The sequence below is a fragment of the Acomys russatus genome, chromosome 14 (genome assembly GCF_903995435.1).
Source record: "Acomys russatus chromosome 14, mAcoRus1.1, whole genome shotgun sequence".
Classification (NCBI taxonomy): Eukaryota; Metazoa; Chordata; class Mammalia; order Rodentia; family Muridae; genus Acomys; species Acomys russatus.
Window position 1 is genome coordinate 53,895,767 of NC_067150.1, and position 25,524 is coordinate 53,921,290.

Sequence of the window (25,524 nt, forward strand, 5' to 3'; positions counted from 1 at the left end):
AGGTGCTTGCTAGGGGAGTGGCTCAGTTAGTGAGGTGCTTGCTGGGGGAGTGGCTCAGTTAGTGAGGTGCTTGCTAGGGGAGTGCTCAGTTAGTGAGGTGCTTGCTAGGGGAAATGGCTCAGTTAGTGAGGTGCTTGCTAGGGGAATGGCTCAGTTAGTGAGGTGCTTGCTAGGGGAGTGGCTCAGTTAGTGAGGTCTTGCTAGGGGAGTGGCTCATTAGTGAGGTGCTTGCTAGGGGAGTGGCTCAGTTAGTGAGGTGCTTGCTAGGGGAGTGGCTCAGTTAGTGAGGTGCTTGCTGGGGGAGTGGCTCAGTTAGTGAGGTGCTTGCTAGGAGGACTGCTCTGTAAATGCTTGCTGTGGGGGCTGGAAGTGGCTCAGTTAGTGGAATGTTACCTTACGACTAGGAGGGCTTCAGTTTGATTTCTACCACCCATGTAAAGAAGTCAGAGGGTGTGGGCACACACTTGTAACCCCAGTTCTGGGCAATCGGTGACAGGTGGATCCCCAGGGCTTGCCTGCCAGCAGTCTAGCGTACTTGGTTAATGAACTCTTAAGTCAGTGAGAAACCCTGTCTCAGAAAACAAGGTGTACAGCATCCTGAGGAACAAAACTTCCAGACATGGACCCTGGAACGGTGATGCACAGCTCTCTCATTATTCATGAGACAGAGTGTTCAGACACCTGCTGTGTCTCTTCCCACATGCTGGACACTCAAATGGAGACAGGTCCATATAGAGCCAGGGGGCATGCCGCTGTCATCTCAGCCTTCCAGGAGCCAGGCTTTGCTTCTTCCTGCTGGCATGCTCAGGGATGCTGACTGCCAGAAGCATCAGAGGGTGTGGCCTGGGGACCTGCTGCTTCCTAGATGAGATAATGTCCCTGTGAGAACCCTCTAGAGCCAGGAGTGTGCTCACACAAGGTGCAGAGAGGCAACGCCTTTCCAAGGAAGCACGCCCCCTCAGCTTCACCCCTTCTTCCTCCCTTCAACAGTCTTCTTTAAGCCCCACCCCTTTCCCAGAACTTAACTGGGAGAAGTCATTTCTCCCTCCTGAGGAGCATGCCCTGACCTTGTTCCAACCCCTTGACTGTGTTCACACATATGCACACAGCCCACTTTCTATTAGAGCGGTACTCTGCACCTGCCTGAGGGAGGAAGCCTATGCAAGCCGTACCCAAAGACAAGAGAATGAAGAAGGGGAGGAGGAAGAGGAAATAAGGGATGGTGAGAAAAGGTGTGCTGTGGTTGGCTATTGACACTAACGTCGGGAGAAATATAAAGTTAGGTAGATCCCTTGGTGTGGCCTTCAAAGGGGAAAGCCAGGGTAATGCAGAGTTAGCAGAGGCAGGAGGTCCCTAAGAGCGTTGTTAGCTAAAGGAACGTGGCACTGCTCTCCATAGAATAAGAGAATGTGAGGTGGGCTTTGTAAGAACAGACAGGGGCTCCAGGCTCTCTGCTGGCAAGTTCCAAGTCTGGTCAAGTCTACTCTATAGAGCAGAAGGCCTGTGGTAGGAAGGGAACCTGCTGCCACAAAGCCATCACCCTACCTGACAGGTCAGTACCTTCCTGACTTCACTGCACCCTGTGACTCCAACAGCAGACAAGCCAGGCTAGGTGCTGAGGTGGGGGAGCAGTTCACCTTTGCCAGGAGCCCCAAGGCTGAGGGACACTTGTGTCAGACTCAAGTGCAAGCAGGAAAGGAAAGAACACCCCTGGAGAGTCCTGAGAGGAAAGCACCCATTTGCCCACAGAACTGACTGCTCCCAGGGCTGGTCTGCAAGCTTGCATCTCTGATGAGGACAGAGGAGCACACAGACTCAGGACATCAGGACCAGAAGTGGTTAGCCTGGTAGGAGACTGATGCCCAGAGAGAGCTAACACCTTGTTCAGGACCGCACAGCCAGGAAGCAACAGATGCATGGAAGAGACCAGGTCTCCTTACACACAGCCTAGCTCTTCCCCATAGCATATTCAGCTCCTAAGAAGGACAGACCCATTCTGTACCATGCGCCCTTCTCTCAGCCCCTTAACGAGCTGTTTCAGAGTTGGACCACTGCTGGGCCTTTGACTTTGGCTCTCCAGCCATCACTGCTTCCCACCCTCTCTGGATGCTCACATTCCCAGGAGAAGCCAGGGAAGGGACTCTCTAGCCACTCCAGCACCACACAGTCGTGTCCCGAGGGGTAATCGTAGGCAGTTTGGAATCTCGAGAGTTCTGACGGAAGCTGTGCAACGGTGGTTTGTTGCTGTGATGGAATTACTCAAGAAAAACAACTTAAGGAAAGAACTTGTAGTTCACAATGTGAGGATACAGTCTGTCATGATGGCAAAAGACTGAAGCAACTGGTCCGGTTGTACCCACAGTCAGGAGGTGGGGCGTGAAGAACGCTGGCGCTCACCTCGCTTTCCCCTCTTCACTTGGTTCAGAATGCCAGCCTAGGGAACGGCAACGCCAGCATTCAGGGTGTTGTCCTATCTCTGTTACCCTAATCTCGATAATCCTTATGTTCAGAGATTTGGCTCCAAGGTGACCCTGCATCCCACCAGGTCAGCAATCAGTATGAACCGTTACAGTGATGCTCTGCTTTCTCACTCTGGGACTCGCTGAGGTTTAGTAGCACCATCCAGCTCTGGGGTGAAGGCTAGGCTTTCTGTGGAAAGATGACCACACTCCCTTGTCACCCACCAAAGGCCTCCATCCTTCTGGTAGTCTGATGTGTCCAGAAGCTCCAGTCTGTCGCCAAGTCTCCACAGTGCAAACAAGCAGAGGGAGAGCCAACCCTGCATAGTCAGAGTTATGAACTGATGGTTTCCCTTTGGCTTGGGAATGCAAAACATTATCATTTCTGCCTGGAGATTTCCCTTCCCAGATGTGTTCAGCCAGCGCTCAGATGAGCTCGCATTCTTCCTGGCTGCCTGGTCTCCAGTTCTCAATTGTTTGCAGATTCAAGGCAGATGCTCGTGTGCTGACAACTGGGAGTTGACTATGTGTCTACCCCCAGAGAACCACAGACATGTGTGGGGCTGTGCCCACAATGTGGGACTGAATCCTCTCCTGTCACAGCACCTGGGGCCCAGGGAAGCAGAGATGTTCCTCAGACACACGGCCAAATTGCAGCAAAGCTGCGACTAGAACTCATATGACCCCACCCTACCAACACTTCTCTTGGCATCTTCAGACTCTTCTGACTTACAAACAAGTCTGTTGGCCCACTCGGCATGGCTGGGGACTCGGGCGACCTTGCGTCTTACGCAGGCAAGCATCCCTCCTCCCCAGAATGGGCCCCAAGCAGGTATTTTTCTGAAGTGAAGATCTGTAGGAAAAGTCACACCAAAGAAGTGATAGAGAGTAAGGAGGAGAGTTGGCTCTGCTCGGTAAAGCACTTGCCTCACACACATGAGGACCCGGGTTTGAATCCCCAGAAGCTGTGTGAAAAGCCAGGGGTGGCAGATGCTGTGTGTTTGTAATCCCAGTGAATGCAAGATGGGGAGGTGGAGACAGGTTGGTGCACAGAGCGACTGTAGCCTCCTGGTGGAGTTTCAGGCCAATGAGAGACTCTGTATCAAACCAAAGATAGAAGGCAGCTACAAAACAACATACATGACCTCCACATGCACTGACACATATATGTACACACACACATACACATACATTCATATATACATACATACATATACATGTATGTACACGCATGAAGAAAGGCTGGTGACTTTGAGGAAATAGCTCACAAAGAGCTTTCCAAGAATCCTCGCATTCTACGGACGCATCTCAGATCTGGCAGGAGGAAGAGGCACCACTCCCTGCCCTCACTATAGACATCAGCCTCTGCTGCTGAACCCTGTGCAGTAAGCGCTCCACCACCAGCTGAGCCAGTCCTGACCTCTCTGAGACTGTGGGCACCCTCCTGTAAGATCCCTGGGAAGCTATTTGGGAGAGTGAGGGGAGATGGTGAAGACTAGTGCATCACCGTGTGAACATTTGACACACATTCCTTGAGCTACCATGGAGCTACCAGTGTCACGTGGGCCATCTCCCTCAGCCCTGGAGAACTGACAGGAGGCAGTAGCTCCACGTCAGTCTTCACTAAGTGAGTCTGAGAACTGATCTCCCCGCTGACACTCAAGCTCGAGTCTGCGGTTCTGATCTCTCGGAACCAGCTGGTCATTTTCAAAAGCTAAGCAAGAATGTGGGGAAACAGAGCAGCCATCAGCCACAGAGTGAGAGCCATCAAGGAATTGTGGGTTCCCCCTATGTCACCAAACTTGGAGCAAAAGAGTGGCACCTTGCCCAGCCCACCTCCCGGCATCTCTACAGCCAGCCTATTGATTCCCATTCAAAATGACTTCTTGTTTTGTTTGTATCTGAGGTCAATAATCCCTGAGGAGGGTTGTATCTGCTCCCACATCACCACCGGGGAAAGAAAGCCATGGATTCTAGAACAATCAGAGATTAGCAAGAGCCAAGGTCAGAGGGACAGGCTCAATGTCATTTTTTAGGAAATCCACCCTCTGGTTAGTTTGGCTAGAGCAGGTCCACACAGTGACTGGATTCCGGTAACTTAAATGTCTCTTTCCAGTGGCCAAGCTTTTTTATTCCTCTCTTCCCCATGCAGACTGGGTGAGTGAGGGGGAGGCCCAGCCAGTTCTAGACAGAATTCCATGAAGGACACTGTGCTCTGACCCCAGGGTAAGACCTGATGTACAGAGAGAGATCCCCTTTTCTAGAAAGAGCCTTCTTGCTCCTCAGCCCTCCAGGTCTGGCCCTTAAAGAGGGCGACCCTACCCCAGGTCCCCAAGTTCTTTGATCCCCAAGCTCACTTGCTAAGCTCGTTCCACAGACTAACCTCAGAAAGATGCTGGGGCCCATTTCACAGGGCTGGTGAGAAACCAAGGCTTTCAATGTGGACGTAATGGCTGTTGCCAGCATCCTGGTCTCTAGCTTTTCTGTCAGCCACTATGTGTATACAAGACCTTGCCCCGGGGCGCTGAGACTCCAGCAGTGAGAGTAAAGGTCCTTCATTCAAACTGTAGCTCCCTAAAATGGGGTCTTTGCCTCCCGCGTTGAGGCCACACCTTTCCCATCAGACTATGGATTCTCCCACAGAGGCTAGTCAATCACCTCCCACAAGGGCTCCTCAAAGACTAGGGCCTCTCTGGGGCAGCCAGAGGGACCAGACACACCCCTAGGCAGTGCCTGCACCCTCCAGACTCACCTGTTTCTCTCCTCTGCTCCCACTCAGGATTCACGGACACTTTCAACATGGATACCAGGACTCCCCGGGTCATTGCTGGACCCAGTGCTGCCTTCTTTGGCTACACAGTACAGCAGCACGATATCAGTGGCAAGAAATGGTGAGTGAAAGCTGGGGTCACCTAGCCTAGCACTGTGTCGTACCACTGCCCTCCTTCCTACCCCTGGCCTGCCAGCTGCCCAGCCCGCCTGATTCCTGTGACTCCACTCTCCATCCCAGCAGGTCAAAATCTGGTAGGCTCTACACACAAGACCTGAGCAACCAATGAATGGCATAGGCTCTTCCATTGTCTCATCGGTGAAATGAGACATGCAGAAATCCCTTTTCAAGGTTATATGACCAAAGAGAGCAGGCACTGGGAGCTGCTGATAAGGCATCCTCAGAACTTTGGTGTCTGAACTGTGAAATGGTACCTCTGCCCTCATCCGCTTGGAGAGTGGCTGGGCTGTCTGCCGCTGGGTGTGAGGTTGTGCACAAGGTGCAGAGACAGCAGGGTGGGGCCAGAAAGAAGAAGAAAGTGGGGGTGGAGAGAAAGCCAGCCATAGCCCAGGACCCCCAGGTGAGGCAACAAAGGGGAAGCTTCAACTTCTAAGTTTTTAATAATTTTTGTTAAAAAACAGCTTTTTTGATCATATAATGTGTCAAGTGTACAAATCAATGGCAATTTTAGTAAATTTACTGGGTTACCAGGCCATGCCTAGAGGTCAGTGTTAGGACATTTCCATCGCCCCAGAGCATATTACACACACACACACACACACACACACACACACACACACACACACACACACACACACGCTGGCACAGTTCAACCCAGTTATTCCCATGTCGGGTTCAGCTGATAGGCTCTCAGAGCCTTCCCATGAGTACTGGCCACAGATGCTCCATGCCTGCTGACCCCAGCAAATCTGCTGACCCCTGCCTGCCCTTCCACCTCTGACCTTTCTACTCTCCTCCCCTTCTTCTGCTCAACACTCTCTCTAAATGGCACCATTCCCTGTAGCCACCCCACCCCACCCCCCAACCCCCACCGTGACTCCTCTCCTGCACCCCTGCTGTCTCTACCTCCACTTATCCTTGCTCCCTTCCATCCTCCTCCTCCACTACTACCTCTTGCTCTTCCTCTGCCTCAGTCCTCCCTTTTCCTCCCTCCCTCTTCCTCCTCCTCTTCATTCTTTCTTCCCCCCTCTTCCTTCTCCTTCATCCTCTTCCTCCTCCCAGCCCTCGTCCTATTTTTCCTCCTCCATACCCCTGTCCCCCCTCCCTCTTCCCTCTCCCTCCTCCTCTTCTTCCTTCCCTCTTCCCTTCCCCTACATTTCATTGTGTTTCTTCCCTCTTTGTCTTGCTCATCCTTCTGTTTAGGTCTAGCTGACACCGTGGTGTGATTATCTTGGGTGTAGAGCCCAGTGAACTTTTCCATCCATCTGCAGACAATCAGCTCCCAGTGTAGATGTAGACCGCACAGGTACCCAAAAGGCTCTTTTTTACCCCTCCCCAGTCAGTGGCCCTCCAGACAGGCCATGATTCTGACTCCTGTCACTATAGATTCATTAAGCCAGATTTCGTGCGTGCGTGCATGCATCTCTCTCTCTCTCTCTCTCTCTCTCTCTCTCTCTCTCTCTCTCTCTCTCTCTCTCTCTCTGTGTGTGTGTGTGTGTGTGTGTGCGCGCGCGCACGCGTGTGCGTGCGCGCGCACGCGATTCTGCAAGCACTCCTTTCCACCTGGGTTTTTAGGTTCAACCCCGTGTCTGTGCAGTTTGTCACACTGTCCTGAGTATTCCGCTTCATGCCTTTCATTGTAGAATTCCACTGTATCACTATGTCACTCACGATTTATTCTGCGACTGATGGATACTGGAACTGTTCCCCGATTTGGGCTACTCTAGTGGGGCCATTGCTCTCCTCCTTCTGCTGTTAGCCATGCATTTTGATGGCCATTCATCATCCTTTTGCTGGGCATGCACAGCTGGCTTAAATTGCAGAGGTAAAGCATGGGCATATGATTGACGTTATGAGGATCTGTTAAACGTTCCCTCCCCCACCAAAAGTGGCTTACTATTTAAACTGTCTCGTAAAATAAGAGCACCCCAGTCATCCCCCAGCCTCAGTAGCACAGGACATTACCGTTTCAGTTTTAGCCATCCCAGCTGCACGTGGTGCTGGTGTAGCTAGAATCCTCTGTTCTCTGTTTACTAATGGCTTCGAACAACTGTCTGTAAAGTCGGTGGATTCCCTGACGTTGTATCTAGTGAGGTTTCTGGTCAGGTCTTGTGCCCCTTTGAAGTATGGAGTGTGTGTGTGCATGTGTGTGTGTGTGTGTGTGCATGTGTGTGTGTGTGTGTGTGTGTGGTGTATGCATGTGTGTTCAGGTACACTTGCCACTACTTGTGCATGTGGAAAGCAGAAGGCAGCATCAAATGCCTTTCTCTGTTGCTCCCCACCTTATTTTTTTTTAAATACAGTCTCTTATTGAACCACAGCTCACCCTTTCAGCTAGGCTGACCTCCCAGTGAGCCCCTATCTCCATTCCCCAAGGCTGGTGGTACAGATAAAAGCTAGGTATATAGTTGACATCAGGAGGCTGCCAAGTATCTGCCATGTGCCTGGCTTTTACACGGGTGCTGGGGCTTTGAACTCAGGCCCTCACACTTGCACAGGAAACACTTCACCCACTGAGCCATCTCCCTAGCCTTTTGCCCATCTTAAGGACCGTTATGTGCATCTTTTACTATTGATTCACAGGACTTTTAAAAAACACATCACACACACAAACCCCATGTCAGAAAGATTGCAAATACTTTTTCCTGTTGTGTGGCTTGCCTCCTCAATGTCTCTTTATAAATCGAAGCTTTTGATCTTTTTGTTTTATTTTATTTGTATGCAGATATTTGTTTTTAATTTTTCTTTATTGAGAATTTCACCCACGTATACAATGAAATGTGATCACGTGGGGTGTGTATGAGCACACGTGTGTGTTGGGACAGTCTTGGATGGCCTTTGCTGGCCTGGAGCTCGTGTAACCCAAACTGCCCTCTTGCCTCCACCTTCTGACCAGCTTCTGGGATTACATCACATTCAGCTTAAGTTGTACACTTATCACCCATCTCTTGGTTAGTTCTTTTCATATTCCTCACTTAGGAAATCTATGCATTTCCTCACATTTTTATCATCACCTCTGCTTTATTGGAGAAGTTGTTCTCTCATTTATATCGCTAATTACATCACTAATTGGTTTTTGCATAAGCTGTGAGCTAAAGACAAAACATGAGTTTTTGTTTTTGTTGGTGGTGTTGGTGGTGGTGGTGGTGGTGCTGCTGCTGCTGCTGCTGCTGCTCCTGCTGCTGCTGCTGCTGCTGCTGCTGCTGTTGTTGTTTTGCTGCCAGGATTGATCTGGTAGCATCTGTGGAAAGTTCATTTTCTCCACTGAACTCCATTGTCACCTTTGTCAACCATTACATGACCACACACCTGCAGGTCAGTTGCTTACCTCACTTCTGTTCCATTTAGCTCTTTATCAAACTTGTATCAGTAAGAAAGCAGCTTTGGTCTGGGGCTGGGAATTTGGCTCAGCTAATATAACACTTCCCTACTGTGCACAAAGCGCTGGCTTCAGTCCCAAGCACCACAGAAACCGGGAGTGATGGTGCACACTGTAATCCTAGTGTTCCAGGAGGGAGATCCAGGAGGATCAGGAAATCAAGGGCATCATAAGCTATGTAGCAAGTTTGAGGCCATCCTGGGCAGTGCACGACAATCTCAAGAAATAAATTTTGTAGTCAGGCCTGTGAGTTCTCTGTATTTATTCATTTTGGGCACCATACTTCATTATGTTTTAAACCCTATGTCCTTCCTTCTACCAACTTTCCTCCAATCACATTCACTGATATTTTGATTATAGTAATACTAAATGTATAGATGCATTTGAGAATAAATGAAATCATAATAATAGCAAGTGTCCTGGTCCCCTAATTTATTTAGCTTTACATTTTTTCTCACAGTTTTCAATTTAAAGTCTTGACCATCTTTAGTTACACTACTTCCTACACATTTGTATTTCATGCTGCTGGAAATGAGACGTTTCCATTTTGTCTTCTAGTCTTGCTGCTACAGAGGAATGCAACTGATCTCTGTACAGATTTTATCTCACACTATATTGGATCTTTTATCACTTTTATAGCTTGCTTAGCTTGCTAGTGGGTTCTTTTACAAATTAGTTATTGTTATTATTACTATTATTATTATCATCATCATTATTATTATTGTGTGAGCGCGCGCGCGCGCGCGTGTGTGTGTGTGTGTGTGTGTGTGTGTGTGTGTGTGATAGGAGACATGCCACACCTGTGTACAGAGGTCAGAAGACAATTTTGGGGAGTCAGTTCTTTCCTTTCACTTTTATGTGGTTCTGGGCATCTGGCTTAAGCCAACAGCCTTGTGTGGCAAGCATCTTCGCCCAGTGAGTCATTTCACCCTATCCTGGCCTGTGGTTCTTTGAGGGTTTCTAAAAAGTCAGGTCATCTCATATTATCATGCTTTGTTTCTTCTTCCCAGTCTTCTACTTCTGGCTATTTTCTGTCTTATTGCAGTGCCTAGAGCTGTCAGTTTAAGGCTGGTTAGACAAAGTGACACCAAACAGTCTTAGTTTTTTCTTTTTCTTTTTTTCTTTCTTTCTTTATTGGTTGGTTGGTTGGTTGGTTGGTTTTTAAAACACAGATTCTCTGTGACACCTTGGCCGTCCTGGAACCCACTCTGTAGACCAGGCTGGCCTTGAACTCACAGAGATCCACCTGCCACTGCCTCCCGAATACTGGGATTAAAAGCCTGCACCTCTACACCCAGCCTGTTCAGCTTTCTGTTAAGTGTTTTGTTTTGTGTGTGATTAGCTCAACATGGCTGTATTGTTCTCATGTATACAAAGTCATTGTTTCTATTCGGTGGCTTTGTTTGGGGTGAGGACTCTCTCTGAGCTGCTTATGCCACGTTTCTGGGCGATGTGCTAAAATCTCCAGCTATTGCTGGGAACTCCCCATTTAGTTCCATCAGCTTTGCTTTATATCAAAGTTGTTAACTAGGTACGTGTGTTAATTCATTGCTAGGTACAGATACCAATTTAGCATTGCAGCCTAATATTCTATTTTCATTTGGTTGCTGTGACTCTAACCAAAGGCAACCTAGGGAGGAAAGAATTTGCTGGCCATGCTTCCAGGTCAAGGTCTATCAGAGGGGAGTCGGGACAAGAACCTGAAGGCAGGACACAGCATCACCTCTGACCTGGGGACTCAGGCACAACCAAGCAAAAACAGTGAAAACCCATGGGATAATGCTGCTTGGTACCCATTCTCAGGCTCAAGCCCAGCTAGCTTTCCCATACAGGTGAGAACCACCGGCCCAGGGAATAGTGCCACTCACAGTGGAGTGGGCCCGCCCACATCAGTTAACAATCAGGACAAACACCTCCCAAGATGCTGCCACAGGTCAGTCAGTGTGACCTGGCAATCCCCCTGTTGAGATTCTTCTATCAGATGATTCTGAACTGTGTGTGACAAATTGACAGTTAAAGTTGACTAGGGCACCTAATAAATCTTATGTTATATATTAATACTTTATATTGGAAGTACTCTATATTTATTACATATATGTGTGTGTATATATATATATATATGTCTGGACTACTGTGGCACAATAGCCCACAGTAAATTCTTGGGTACTCTTTTTTTTTTTAATCTTCTTGCATCCAACCTTTCTATATCCTCACTTCTTTTGAAGATTTATTTTTATCTTTAATTATGCATATATGTCTGTGTGGGGGTATATACACATGAGTGCAATTGCCTGCAGAGCTAGAAGAGGGCATTGGGTTCCCTGTAGCTGGAGCTGCAGGCAGTTGTAAGACTCCCGGTGTGGATTTGGGAACCAAACTCAGGTCCTTTGCAAGAGCAGTGTGTGCTCATAACCACTGAGTCATGTCTTCAGCCTGCTGTGTCCTTATATTTAAAGCATTCCTTTTCTAAATGATCCATTCTGATAAGCTTTGCCTTTTGATTGGATAATTCTCATTGATAAATCTTGCTGCCTTGTTGTTGTTGTTGTTGTTTGAGACAGGGTTTCTCTGTGTAGCCTTGGCTGTCCTGGACTTGCTTTGTAGACCAGGCTGGTCTCGAACTCACAGCGATCCGCCTGCCTCTGCCTCCCGAGTTCTGGGATTAAAGGTGTGCGCCACCACGCCCAGCTGATAAACCTTGCCTTTTAGTTGGACATTTAACGTAAGAACATAGCTGAACTGATAACATAGTCTCTTCAAGGGGCATGCCTGCTGTCTAATGGCTTCTTCTTCCTCTTCCTCCTCCCCCTCCTCCCTCTCCTCCTCCTCCTCCTCCTCCTCTTCTTCTCCTTCTTCTTCTCTGCTTTTTCTTGTTCCTGTTATTTGTTGTCCTATTGTTTCCAGTGCTGGGGACTCATCCAAGGTCTCATCAAGTGTCTCATGTATGCAAGGCAGGACTCTGCCACTGAGCTACTCCCCTGGCTTTACACAGCTCTTCTTTCACATAGATTTTACAGTTCAACCTAGAAATTAAAGTGTGCATTAATGATTCACTATGGTCTATTTTTAAAATTACATTTATTTGTTTGTTTGGGAGAGGTTACTAAAGCAGGCATGTGAAGGTCAGAGCTCAACTAGTTCATCTAATATAACTTCTGTCATATCTTAATATTTTATGTCATAATTATATAACTACATATGGGTTTTGTTTTGTTTCTTGGTTTTGGAGACAGGGTTTCTCTGTGTAGCCTTGGCTGTCCTGGACTCACTTTGTAGGCTAGGCTGGCTTCAAACTCATAGAGATCTGCCTGCCTCTGCCTCCTTGAGTGCTGGGATCACAGGCGTGCGCCACTGTGCCTGGCTGCTAGACATAATTTTAATTGGGAGTTGTTTTCTTTCCTTCCCCCATGTAGGCTCCAGGGGTGGAGCTCAGGTTGTCAGGCTTGGCAGCACTGAGCCATCTCACAGACTCAAGATCTCCCGTTTTTGTCACTGACTTTTACTTCTGCATAGTTATAAATTCCACAAGGCCTTTAAACTGCTGGCCTCCCTATCTGGTGACTCACATAATTGTCTTCATATAATTCTGTGCCTGCGTTTGCTATAATTTTCTTTATAGAAAATAGAAGACAACAGCTTTAGTATGTCTTATCTTTAAGCTGTTAGACTTGGTGTTTTTTCATCTTGGAGCCTGCAGAAGAGCACCAAGCATTCCTTTTTGTCCTGGACTCACTTTGTAGACCAGACTGACCTCAAACTCACAGAGACCGCCTGCCTCTGCCTCCCTAAATGCTGGGATTACAGGCGTGTGCCACTGGTGCCTGGTCACTAAGCATTCTTAACCACTGAGCTATCCCTCCAGCTGTCCAGTATGCTTTGTCTTTACGAGGTATAATGTTGAGGGGCTGAGGAGATAGCTCGGTTGATAAACCTCCTGTTGTGCAAGCACAAGAAACCAAGTGTGCACCCCCAGCACACACACTAAAAGCTGGCCATGATGGTAAATGCCTGTAATCCTAGTGCTGAGGAGGCAGAGACAGGATCCCTGCAGCTCATCGGTAAAGCCATGCGTTCAGTCCCTAACACTACATAAACTGGCTATGGTGGCACCAGCTGCAACCTCAGCACCCAAGAGGCAGAGGCAAGAGGATCAGAAGTTCAAGGTTGTCCTGGCTGCGTAATCTGCGGACAGCCTGGGCTACAGAAAAACCAAGTCTCAAAAAAGAAAAAACTGGGTTGAATGGACTTTTTCAAGCTATAACTTATTTTGACCAATATTTGTTAAACATCTGTTAATAAATCTGCAGGCTCTGCACAGTATTGGAATGCTAAAAGCATGGTTTCACTCTGGTAAGCCTTAACCCCATTGAGGAGACAATGACTCAGTGATTTAAAAAACAATGCAAGACAAAAGATGACCTGGCAGGATTTATACCCCATCTTTGTGGGGTCACTTTCTCCATTGCAACTCTCTGGAGGCCTTTCCTGTCCTGGAATGACCTTTCCCTCCCTGGGCCTTCCCTCTGACATATCGCTTCCAAGATAACAAGGAACAAGGGAGCCTTTCACCCCCCCCCATGTCTCCTGTCCCCCATGAGATACCAGAGTCCCATCCGTGCAGCCCGAGAGCAGGCAGCACAGCATCTTGCTCAAGGCGGAAGCTCGGCCAGGTTCTAAAAGCAGGGAGCCTCGGCCAGGGTCCCTGGGAGGTCTTTGAATAGCAGCTGCCACCGAGGAGGTCAGGAGATGTATGTGTCTAAAGTTACAGACTTGACTTCTCAGATGCTTTTGCTGATCTGAGCATGGCCCAAAGCCTTGTGGGAAGGAGTGTGTACCTTAGGCGGGATGGGCAGGGCCACACCCACTGGAGCCCCTAGACCTGGACTTATTTACAGCCACTACCGAGAGAGGCAACCTTGGGAACTCAGCCTTGGGAACTACATGTGAGGTGGACCACAGTACCCTGAGCCTTTCAGGGAGTCCTGTCCCCAGTGATAGGAACCTCATTCATTATCCTGTTTAATTATTCCCTATGTTAGCGGCTTGTCTTGTTACTGTGACACTATACCTGAGGAAAACAACTTAAGGGAGGGATCAAGCATTTGTTTTGGCTCACAGTTTGAAGACACAGTCCAGCATAGCAGGGGAGGCATGGCATCAGAGACGGCTGGCCCATTGCATCTGGTCAGAAAGCTGAGTGGCAAATGCTGCAGCTCAGGTCAATTTTTGCTGTTAGTGCAGTAGGTGAGAGGAGGTCCCAGCCCGTGGAATGGTGCCACCCACACTGAGGGTGGGTCTTGCCGCCTCCATTAACCTAGTCTATCTAGATAATCCCTCATAGACTCGCCCAGAGCTTTGTTGCCATGGTGATTCTAACCCATAGCAAAGTGGCAAGAACGACTGACCTTCACATTCCTGTCTCTGCTTCTTCCTGTCACCCTGCAGGTAGCTTTCTGGGGGTCTTATCACAGAGAAGACCCCTGGGTATTGATCGTGGGGTGAGAGGCTGATGGCAGTGTCACTTGAGGGGGACACTGGCTGGTCACTATGCCCGCCTCTGTGGCAGGTGTAGATGTGGCTGTATGCTAGGGAGGTGCCTCAAAGCAGGGTCAAGAGAGGGTCTGAAGCACAAAGCTCTCCCACTTGGAGACAGGCCTTGGAAGATGAGGCTCCTTTCACTCATGTGTCAAGTGGGGCTGGACCATCCCCCACTCCATCTGGGAGCGTTGGGCAAGGTTAGAGCGCTGCAAGTGCGCATGCGTTTCTTAATCAGCAAAGCAGGAAGGGACTTGCAGCTGGAGGCAGAGAACCCTGAGATCAAGACAGTGGCTGAGGGTTGCGGGGCTCCTCGGCATCCAGCCCTTGGCACAGCTCATGCCCGCCGCAGGCTATGTCTCCCCGGGTCAGACCCAGGGGATCTGTGTCACACACTCTCCAGGTGTCTCCAGCAGAGACAGGCCTCTAGGGTTCACCAGAGGGGGGGATGTGTGGCTCCCAGTGTGGCCCACCCACTGCGAACACCCACAGGAAAGCCATCTTGCTGGAGCTTTGTGGGGTCTCAGGGGCACAGGACCCTGACTGAGAGGTAGAGGGCACAGGCCTGGTGGGGTAGCCAGTGCTTTTCACTCCTAGTCCTTCACCTTTTTTTGCCCACCGTGCCTGACTTAGAACCCTCCACGGGCTCTGCCGAGCACCGAGGGATGCCGTGGCCATCTTGAACCGTTTCTGACATGCTTCTGTCTCAGCAACAACAACACTCACAGGCACACAGAAAGGAAAGGGAAAACAAATTCCTCTGGGGCTGAGTGTCCTACCCCTCCAACCCCCCCCCCCAACCCCGCTCCTTAAGCCCTTGTGTGTTTTCAGAGAAATTCAATCCACATGACTTGAGAGTGCGTTTACATTGAAGTGATTAAGACCATTTGATGTCCCCAAGCTCCAGTGTCGGCTTGCAGGAGGCTTTGACTGCATCCTCTGGAGCAGGAAGCCTCCTGATGCTCAGAAGAAAGAGAGCTGGGCCCCATAAGGTCCCAGTTTGTTCTTGAAGCTCTGCCCCTGGCCAGAGAAACCCCAGCTCTCTACAAGGCAGAACACTCTGCTAAAGGAGACGCTGTTAGGGCTATGTGGACTTCCATGACACAAGGCTATGGTAAGCTGCCTGGGTGCGTGTATTAGTTACGTTTTCAGTGCTAGGACGAAACAGCTAGCAAACCAATCGGAGCAGGGGGTGGGGGTGGGTGATTATCTAGATTCCCAGTGAGAGGGGAAAGTCCATCATGGTACAGAGGGCATGGTGGCAGGGGTGTGAGGCAGCTAGTCACAGTGCATCTGCAATCAGGGAGCAGAAAGCGATGAACACAGGTGCTCAGCTGTCTGGGGTCCCAGCCCATGACATGGTGCAGGCCATATTTGGGGGGCAGGGGGGAAGGTTATTCCCTCCTCAGGCAAAACTTTCTGGAAAGATCCTCATAGACACACGGAGAGACTGGTTTCCATTGCAACTCTAAATCCCAGCAGGTTAACAGTCAAGACTAACAATTGTGGTGCAGGTGCAGAGAATCAGGCAACCTAAAGGTGAAGTGAGCTTGCCCCCACTTTACAGGAGAGGCAACAGAGGACACAGCCGGTGTCAGAAGGAGCGGAGGTGGGGGTAGGGGGAGCCCAGATCTCCCCAGGCATGGTCCTGCCTAGGCCCAAAGGGACACAACAGAAGCAGCTCCGCCCCGAGCCTAGCCCAAGTCCTACATCTGCCTTCCCCTGTCCTGAGTTCCACTCCTGGCTTTTGGGAGCCAGAGCTGGCGATTCTAGTACTGAGAAGATGCAGGAGGAGCAGGAGCCAAGCCCAGCTAGGAAGAGGAAGGCATGCTCACAGAACACAGATTCCAGTTCACAGGTACCTAGAGAGGGCCACACGAAAGGCCCTGGGGTTCCTATGAAGGAATCAGTTCCCAACACGGCAGGGAAGGGCTGTAGAAGAATCAGAGGAAGATGGTAAAGGTGGGATTTTCACGTCAAAACCTCCTTCTGTCCGCTCTGCCTCAATCCTCCTTCCCCTCCCTGTCTCTCCAGCTTCCTCCCTCACTTTCCCCAGCTCCCTTCTCCTTCCCACCTTCCTCCTTCCTCTTCCTCTCTCTCCTCCTCCCCCTCTTTCTCCTCCTTTTGCCTTCCTCACTTTCCTTCACCCCATTCTCTCTACCATCCTCTCTCTCCCCTCCCTCCCTCCCTCTGTCCCCCCTCCCCTTCTTTTCTCCCTCACTCAAATCCCTATTGAGATGGGACAGAGGCTACCAAGCAAGAAGAGGTGACCTTGCTCCCACCCCTACCCCCTGCTCTCCTAGGAAGCCCTCAGTATCTCAACAGCTCAACTTGTATCTTAAGGACAGGGAGGGAAGGTGCCTAGGCCGAGCTCCCCAGAGCCTCAGACATTTCCTGGGTGAGGACAGCATGCAGTGAGCATGTCCGCCCTAGCTCCTGAGTAACGAGACAGAGACCTCCTGTACTTATTATAAGCTAAAAATACTATAGCAGGGCAGATACTGAGCTATTCTAACCCTACTATACTGGCTTGGCCTACTTCCCAGCCACATGGTCTATTACCTGCCGTCTTAGTCTTGCTCTGGCACCCCCTTCATTATCCACGTCCTCACGGCGACTCCCCATGGTCCCCACCTGAGAGCCTCTCCCTAGGGTCAGAAGTCCAGCCTTAACTCTCCTGCCCAGCTACTGGCTTTTCAGCTCTTTATTAACCAATCAGAGAGTGATAGAGAACAATTTTTACACAACATTGAGACAGGAGATGCTTCGTAAAAATGACAATGCCAAAGCCGGGACGGCAACCAGATCTCTGGGTACAGAAATCAGCATTCAAATACACAGTGCACAAAACCAACCTCCAACAGTCTTCCAGAAGCATGGCATCACATGGTGGTCCTGAGACGGCAAAGGCTGGAGTTACACATGTCTGGCAAGCAGGTCATTAACCTCCTCTGCTTAGTTCTTGTTGTGAACTTGCTACAACCAGGGCTGGAGAGATATCTCAGTGGTTAAGAGTGCTCCCTCCATGTTCCCAGCACCCACATGAGGCAGCTCACAACCAACTGTAACTCCGATTCCACGGGCTCTGGCACTCTCTAGCCTCTACCAACACAAACTCACGCAGCCTCACTTGGCATGACGGCTCACGCCTGTAGCCTCTGCACTCAGGAGCTCAGGAAGTGAAGGCAGGGAGATAAAAAGATCACTCTTGGCTATCTGGCAAGGACCACTTGGGCCACATGAAATGCTTCCCTTCTCACCTCATCACCTCCCACGCCATGAGTCTTGAACATGTCACAGCCATTTTCTGTACCACAGTCTCTTCATCCAACAAAGGGGCCCAGGGATGCAGATCCTGGCGCATCCTTTGGAGGGAGGAGGAGGAGGAGAATGCCTGTCACAGAGCAATAACTGAGAGTTTGTCTCCCATTCCATTCCTTCCCTGCGGGAAGAGAGAGGAGCCTCGAGGAAAGGGCACTTGAATGGCTGCTTGGGCCAAATGACAAATCTGGTCTTCAGTCTGGTCCTCCTTCCTCGGTGACGACCAGCCTGGAGAAGGCTTGACCTTTCTGCTGTAGAAATCTCACTGAGGAACACTCTCATCTTTGTTCCCAATTCAGGCCCCCAGAGCGGGCTCCCAGCCCCACAGTGCAGAAATGTCCTCCGCTATTTTCCCTTGGAACAAAAAAAAAAAAAAAATCCACACCCTGGCTCATTCTGGTTAGAGAATAAATCATGACAGAAGCATAGCTGGTGGGTAGGATGACTTCCACTGCATGAGGGCCAGAGAGAAGGAGGGGGATGGGGGGACCATATTCTAGGGAAATGCTGGCTTAGGCCCCAGGCCAAGCCACCAGGCAGGCCCTGGCATGGCAGGCAGGCAGGCAGGCGGGCGAGGCAGGCGAGAGGGGATTGTGGGAGGCTCAGAGAGGGGAGTAGAAAGCCAGGCAGTTGTCCTGGTTGCTGGCGCTCGAAGCACCTTATGCTCCCAACTGATAGAAAGCAGCCTTGAGAGGAGCCATGGGGAGGCAGGAGCAGGGGTTGGGGTGGGGCCTGCCAGCCCCAGAACCCAGTGCAAACTCAAGGGCACTGTGGAGATGTGAGGCACAGCCAGTAAGCATCTCTCAAGACTCTTTGTGGCCCCCAAGTCATTTCTTTCTGCATTCTCCTTTTATTTATTTATGTTTTTAATTCCAAATCAATGCCAGAAAGTGCCAGGACTTGAAAAGTATGAGTGATGGCCCAGGTAGCTAACACTTCACACAGAGACAAGAGCTGGAGCCAAGAGCATGCCTTACAGCCAGGGAAATTTTCTTAGTGCTGAACTCCAAGAGGCGGGATGCCAAACAGTATGTTTCAAGGGTAAGAAGACACGGCCTTGGGAGTGGAAACACTGAAAGAAAAGCCTCCTGGTTACTAACCCCCAAGAAAGAAAATAAACTGGCTTTGGCCAGTTCAGGAAAGTCAGGGAGAACTGCCAAGTCAGCATCTTCTTGGCCTGCCTCTTCCCACCCTCTACCCTCTCTCCCCAGCCCTGCACAGTGGCCTGCAGCCTCCTCACACTACCCCCTTCTCCAAAGCCAACACATCCATTCTGTGACTCCCAACGTCCTTCCTAAGTCCAGTGCAAGGGAGGCAAAGGGAGCGTCTCACCGGAGGGAGCGAGTAAGCTCAGTCTGAAACCCACGTCATCTTCAAAGCCGAGTTGTACAGTTTCAAGGCTGGTACACTTGGCCCTCCATGTCTGTGAGTCCTGAATCCACAAATTCAATAAATTATAGATTGAACATACTATATATAAAAAATGTGTCTGTATTGAGCATGTCCAGGTTGTTCTCTTATCAGTTAGTCTCTAAATAATATATTATAGTGACCATTTAAACAGCTACCTGATTGGTTAAATAAACAGAATGAGCTAATTGGTGACAAAGCTATAATATAAATGCAGGTTTATTGGAAAAGGCACAGGAGGGGGAAGAGAAAAGGGAGTGCACGCTGGGGGTGGGGGAAGGGAAGGAGAGAGGGTAGGGAGGTGGGGAAAAGGGGGGCCTGGAACCAAACTGTCTGCTTTATATAGTGAATCTCTGGGAGAGGGGAAGCCCTGCCCCTAGGTAGAGGGCAGGCCATGCCAGCCACGCCCTGCAGCAGGACCTAACACTTGTATTGAATTGGAGGTTAAAAGTATCTTAGAGGTGGCTTAAAGTATATGAAGTGGTGTGTGTGGGTTCTGTGCAAATGCTGAGCCATTGTGTGTGAGTGTCTGTGTATTGTATACACACATATTACGGATGTGCGTGCCCCTGTGCATACACTTGCAGAGATAGAGGACCTGGTGTTCCTGCTCTCTCTCTCTCTCTCTGTCTCTGTCTCTCTGTCTCTGTCTCTCTGTCTCTGTCTCTCTGTCTCTGTCTCTGTCTCTCTGTCTCTGTGTCTCTGTCTCTCTCTCTCTCTCTCTCTCTCTCTCTCTCTCTCTCTCTCTCTCTCTCTCTCTCTCTCTCTCTCTCTCTCTCTCCCCTTCACTCTGTAGAGTCACGGCCTCTCATTGAACCTGGAGCTAAGCTAGCAGCCAGCAAGTTCCAGCCACTCTCCTGATTCAGCTCCCACGGGACATAGACTGGGGATACAGGGACACATGGCCACAACCAGCTTTTCACTCAGGTCCCAAGGCTTGTGCAGCACTCCTACCATTGAGCCATCTTGCCAGGCCCCATCTTGAGCCATTTTATGTAGGGATTTGAGTAGCTGGAGATTTTAGTGTCTATGGAGTTCCGGAACTAGTTTTCCATGGACACTAAGGGATGGCTATAGTCATTTTGAGGATGGGGTTGTCCTGGGTGACCTGGAACTCATAGAGACCCACCTGCCTCTGCCTTCGGAGGGTCTAGGATTAAAGGTGTGCGCCACCACACCACACCTCATAGTCAGTTTTTATGGCCCCTTACAACTTTAACTGCATCTATCCTAAGGAACACTAGAGGGCGCAGGTTGGCCTGCTCTACCCAATTCTGTGGGCTTGCCATAGGTGTGACTGCCCAGCAGCGTGAACTTCCCATCAGCAGTCTGCACCACAAGAAAATTAAAAACAAAAAAATAAAGCAAAGCAAACAAACAAACCTGGTCTTTCATTGACAATCAGAAAGCAGCCACATTTTCAAAGGTTGTATACAGTTAGAAAAACATACCAATGTGCTATAAATGACTCTCACTAATCTTAGCTATGATCAACCCCTATTAACCTAACCAGGGTTTTCCCCAGGCTTAGATAGAATGCTTCCTTTTAACTATCCGTGACTGCAACATGACCAGGATCTTGAGATTTCAAGCTGTTTCCAATGCTTCTCCCCACCCACCACCCCCACCTCAACTTCATGCCTGATTCCAACATGACCAGTGGTACCATATTTGTTTCTGGACTGAGCAGGTTGTGGTGGTGTCTCTGTAGCTTACTCTTGAGTTCTTAAATCTATGCCTAACCTCTGGGATATTTCTCTACTGGTCCAACCGCCATGAGTCAGTCTGAAGCAGTAACACAGAGCCACCTTGAAAGGGCGTTGTAAGAAAAACAAATGAAGGGTGGCTGTGAGCCCCAAGGGTAAGGCTGGTCTTTGCAGCTTCAGCGCCAGACTCAGGCCCACAGAAAGGAGTCAGAAGGGCGAAGATGGTTCTAGAAGTCTGAGTGAAGATCTGTATTAAATCTCAGGGAAGCAGAAAGCATCTTAGATGGGATTCTGGGACCATGGCCCCTGTATGAGAGAAGCTGAGACCCCCTTTCCACACCAAGTGGGGAAGGATAGCCCTTGTGAAGCCAGGCGAGCTGGTAGGTAAGGGGGGAGCAGTAGCCTGGCCCTCACCAGACAGCACAGCCTACGACTGCAGCTCCCTTCTTCCTTGTCCTCTAACCCTTCTCAGCTCACAGACTCTAGAATGCAATATGGGGGTGTTTTCAAACATGTAATGACAGAGTTTACAGTGGCTCCTAAGTGTACAGCCTTTTTGTTTCTTTGGAGTGCCTCGAAATAAGAACAAGTCTGTAAGAATGGCCACTTTGGGGGGGGGGGTGTCTGGAAAGATTGCTCAGCATTTAACAGCACTTGTTCTTACAGAAAGTCAGGGTTTGTTTTCTAGCACCCACATGGCAGCTCATAACCATCTATAACTCCAGTCCCAGGGAATCCAACACCCTTTTCTGGCTTCCATGGGCACAAAGCACTCAAGCGCTAACACACGCATGCAAGCAAACACACTCCTATACATAAACTAAATGATTTTTAAAAAGAGAATATTGATTCATCGTGATCCTGAGGGAGAAAAGGAAGAGAACCTGAGTTTTGAGGCAGACAGAAAGCATTTTGAAGGACACTTCACAGCCGGCGGCCCCTGCTATGACACTGCACTGGGCTGGCAGCTGTCCTGTACCCCCTCTGCCTCCCAAGGTGGGACCAGGAGAGATGGAGGAGACCTAAGAAACTTCAGAATAGGAACACTGTCCCTCTCTTCCACGAGGTTATTGTGAACGAGGGGTGACGCTTAGGGGATAGAGAGCTTGCCTTGCACACAGGAAGCCCTGGGTTTCATCCCCAGAACCACAAAGGCTGGCTGTGGTGGCATGTGCCTGTAATTCCAGCACTTGGAGGTTGAGACAGGAGGACTGAGTTCAAGGTCAGCTTCCGCCATGCAGGCAGTTCAAGGTCAGCCTGAACTACATGAAAGTTCAATGGAGGGGGGGGGAGAATAGAGACATGCTGTCACGGGACTTTGTGAGAACTAAGTAAACCCCAGGGGAAGCCCCCTTAGCATAAATCCCCACATAGGAGCTGGTCGTACAGCCACTGCCTATGGCCTCTTTCTATGGAGGGCTTTGAGGACGGATGGAAGGGAGAGCTCCAGTGGCCCAATCAGTTGGCATGCTGCACTTAGGTGAAAACAGATGAATTCATGCCCTTGTTTTTGGCTAATTTTGAGGTCAAGACAGTGCAGGAGATGAACTCTGGGGCTTGCTTATGCTATGCCAATGCTCCACCACTGGGTGCCCCCCCCCACCGTGTTAATAACTCCTGCCTTTTATGCCCAGATTCAATATTTCCAAGCCTGGTGAGTACCCCTGAGGTAATACAGGCCAAGGACTCCCTGAGCCCTGCAGAGCACAATCACCTGCTGAAGTGGACTAACACTTGGGTTTCTCAGTGAATTACCAGGGGTGTGCCTGAGATTTCCACTTGTAACCATCCCAAGATGAGTCTAGGGGCTCCTAAGACCCTGGAGGATAGGTCTGTGGTGTGAGAGACTGAGGTAACCCTGGTAGGGTGCCTTTAATGCTGAGTCCAAGTACATGACTAATGGTAGGAATACAGCCTTCAACTCTCCCCAGGGCCCCACCACCACCACCAAAAGCAGGTTGGGACAGCCCCAGTCAGGACAGTGTGGCACCTGTCAGTGCATGTAGGCAAAGGATAGATAGCTATGAATGAGACCAAACACAAAACCATAATCTTGATTAAAACACCTAGATTTTGTTTTTGTTGTTATGTTGTTGTGATGGTTTGGTTATGCCGTTCTTGAAAGCAAACTTTGTAGATGACAGTGCGGTTTGTTTGTTTGTTTGTTTGTTTGTTTGTTCATTGCAAGATCTAAACCCTGGGCCTGACCAGATATGGAGAAGTGCTTTGGCTAGAGTTATTTGGACTTGTGAAGGGAGAAGGGGTGGGCGGGACTGTCAGCGAGGCTGGGCGAGAAGCGTCAGGAAGGATCCCTATGAGTGCCTCAGCTCTGAGGAAGGCAGGGATGTCTGTCGCTCTGGTCCATCCTGGCACAGCCTTTACGGGAGACACATGTTAGAAGTCCCACAGATAGGCACTTGCACCTGGACCTGGGAGTCACACCACTCTTCCCCATGGACCCAGACCTCCATCCCTAGGTGACACTATTTGGGGATGAATTGTCTAATGGCCAAACAGGAGCTGTCCCTCTGTGCCTCTGCCTAGGTCCTGTTGCTGCATGACCCTGCATTATCCTCTGTTCAGTCTCACAGTACCCTGCACACAGGACCTGAAGCCTATCCAAGTCCCCCATTTCACAGATGAGGGATGCAGGCCAGGAGAAGGATTCTCCGCGAGTTGTTTAGCCCAAATGGGAGAGACCACCATTAACCACAAGCACCCTACTGGGCCCAGGGACAATAGCATGTCTTTCCTTCTGCCTACAAATCCCACCAGGGACATTGAGTGTCCCAAGTGCCTCTGTCTCTGCCAGATGTGTGGCTGGAGGAGGTCCTAACATTTGTGAACTTGCCCCCATTCTCCCTGGCCAGGGACACCCCGAAAAGGGCTGTTGGAGTGCACTGTGCACCCATCTAAACAGTCGTCACCTGCATGGAAGGCAGCAGGAACTTCAGAGGGTCCTTCCCGACAGCCAGGCAGTGGCTGGGGAGTCAGCCGGCAGACAAGCCGCACGTCCCACTGAGAAACACCTGTCTGAACAACCACGATGCTCAGGTTTCATTTCAAAGGAAAAGATTAGTTACAGAATGGAAAGGGGGAAAAAAGTCTCCAAGTGTGGCTTGGACAAATAAGCCAGAGATTATCAAGCCTTCTGGAGAGAGAAGGGAGGGTTTGTACATGTGGTGCTCAGCCTTTCCGTCGGGGAGAACAAGACCTGAGGCACACAAAGGATGCGCAGGGAACAGAGTTTGTGTGCAAAACCACATTCGTCGGGAAGCTTTATCCCAAGAAGCAAAGAGGACTCAGCTCGGCATGACAGTGTGATTGCCTCCTTCATCTGCCCATCCACTTATTCAGAAGTTACCAAGCTTAGACAGCTCAAAGTACCTTGACCAACTCTGGTTTAAAAGTGGATGGAAGGCTCTGCTTCCTGGAGGGAGGCCAGTTATCTGAAGGAAAGAGAAGGTGCTCATGAGACATGAGCAAAGCATCACGGGAATTACACCCCAGAGATCAGGGAGGGCTTTCTGAGGAAGGGGCGTTGCGAGTGGATGGAGTGAGGACAGTCAGAGGGCTTCAGGTGGGAGACTACACACGCAGAGCAGAGTGTGACATGCTGAGCCACAGATGTGTGCCCAGCACGGGTGTGAGCCAGAGAGGTGCTGAAAGGCTCGCGCCCTTGCGCCGTGGCACAAAGCAGGCGTCCTTTCCCCTTCAACTGGGTCGAGAACCTTCCTTGCAGCTGCGTTCCCTCATTCATTCCCTCTTCTGTCCTAAGTGCTTCTGGAGTTGAGGAAGAAAATGGTGGGCAGAGGTAAACTCACAGACTGTGAGGTCATCAGAAAGGAAGGTGCAGGTGTTAAGACTGGACACCAAGATGCAAAAAGCCACCTCCATAGTCAGTCTTCAGAATGACATCATACCCGCTGGTGTCATGTCTACCCATTCCACTGGGGCATCAGAGATCCTGCCTTGATTATTAATGACAACAGCTTGTACAATTAAAAAAAACTCCCTTGAGCATCTATCAGCAGATGTACCACCAATATAAAAATATAACAGTGTTTAACCACTATGAAGAACTGGGCTGGACCTTATTCTCCATCCATACCTGATGTTCCCTGGAAGGCTGAGAGAGCAGTAACAAGGCCTTTTGGCCTCAGATGACACTGACCCTTCTCACTCACCCCTCCTTCTCCACTGCCACACACCCTCTGTCTACACCCTGGCAAAGTGGCATGTGTTTCATGTTTGCAATTTGGAGTCAGAGACAGGTGGTTATCAGGGGTTCCAGCCAGCCTAGCCTAATTGGCAAGCTCCAGGTCCCAAAGAGAGACCCTGTCCCAAAAAACAAAGTGAATGACACCTGGAAGTTGACCTCTGTCTTCTATGTATATGCAAAACATACAGAGAGAGAGAGAGAGAGAGAGAGAGAGAGAGAGAGAGCATGGAATTGGCTCATGTGATTATGGAGACCCGCCATTTCTGAGACCAGTGGAGCACATGGCAGCATTCCAATCTCACTCACAAACCCAAGAGCCAAAGAAAGCTGATCTCTCTGCTCACACCTGAGGACAGAGGCATTCGGTGTCCAAATTCAAAGGCAGTCCAGCAGGAAGGTACTGCCAGTTGGGGGCCAATCTCTCAGTCTTATCAGGCCTTCGGCAGATTGAACAAAACCCACCCACGTCATAGAAGACAGTCTGCTCCCCTCAAGCTACAGGATCCACTCAGGTTTGATTGTTTGTCATGTACAAGGACACC

At 49.9% G+C, this 25,524-nt stretch overlaps 1 protein-coding gene across 1 annotated transcript in view; it reads left to right on the forward strand.

The window, feature by feature from the left end:
- Positions 1-25,524, forward strand: part of Itga11 (integrin subunit alpha 11) — a 92,703-nt gene that overhangs the window by 12,856 nt on the left and 54,323 nt on the right. Inside the window, exon 2 of the mRNA XM_051156624.1 lies at positions 5,239-5,350. Within this exon, the coding sequence (XP_051012581.1) occupies positions 5,239-5,350 (112 nt within the window). The remainder of the gene's footprint in view (positions 1-5,238; positions 5,351-25,524) is intronic.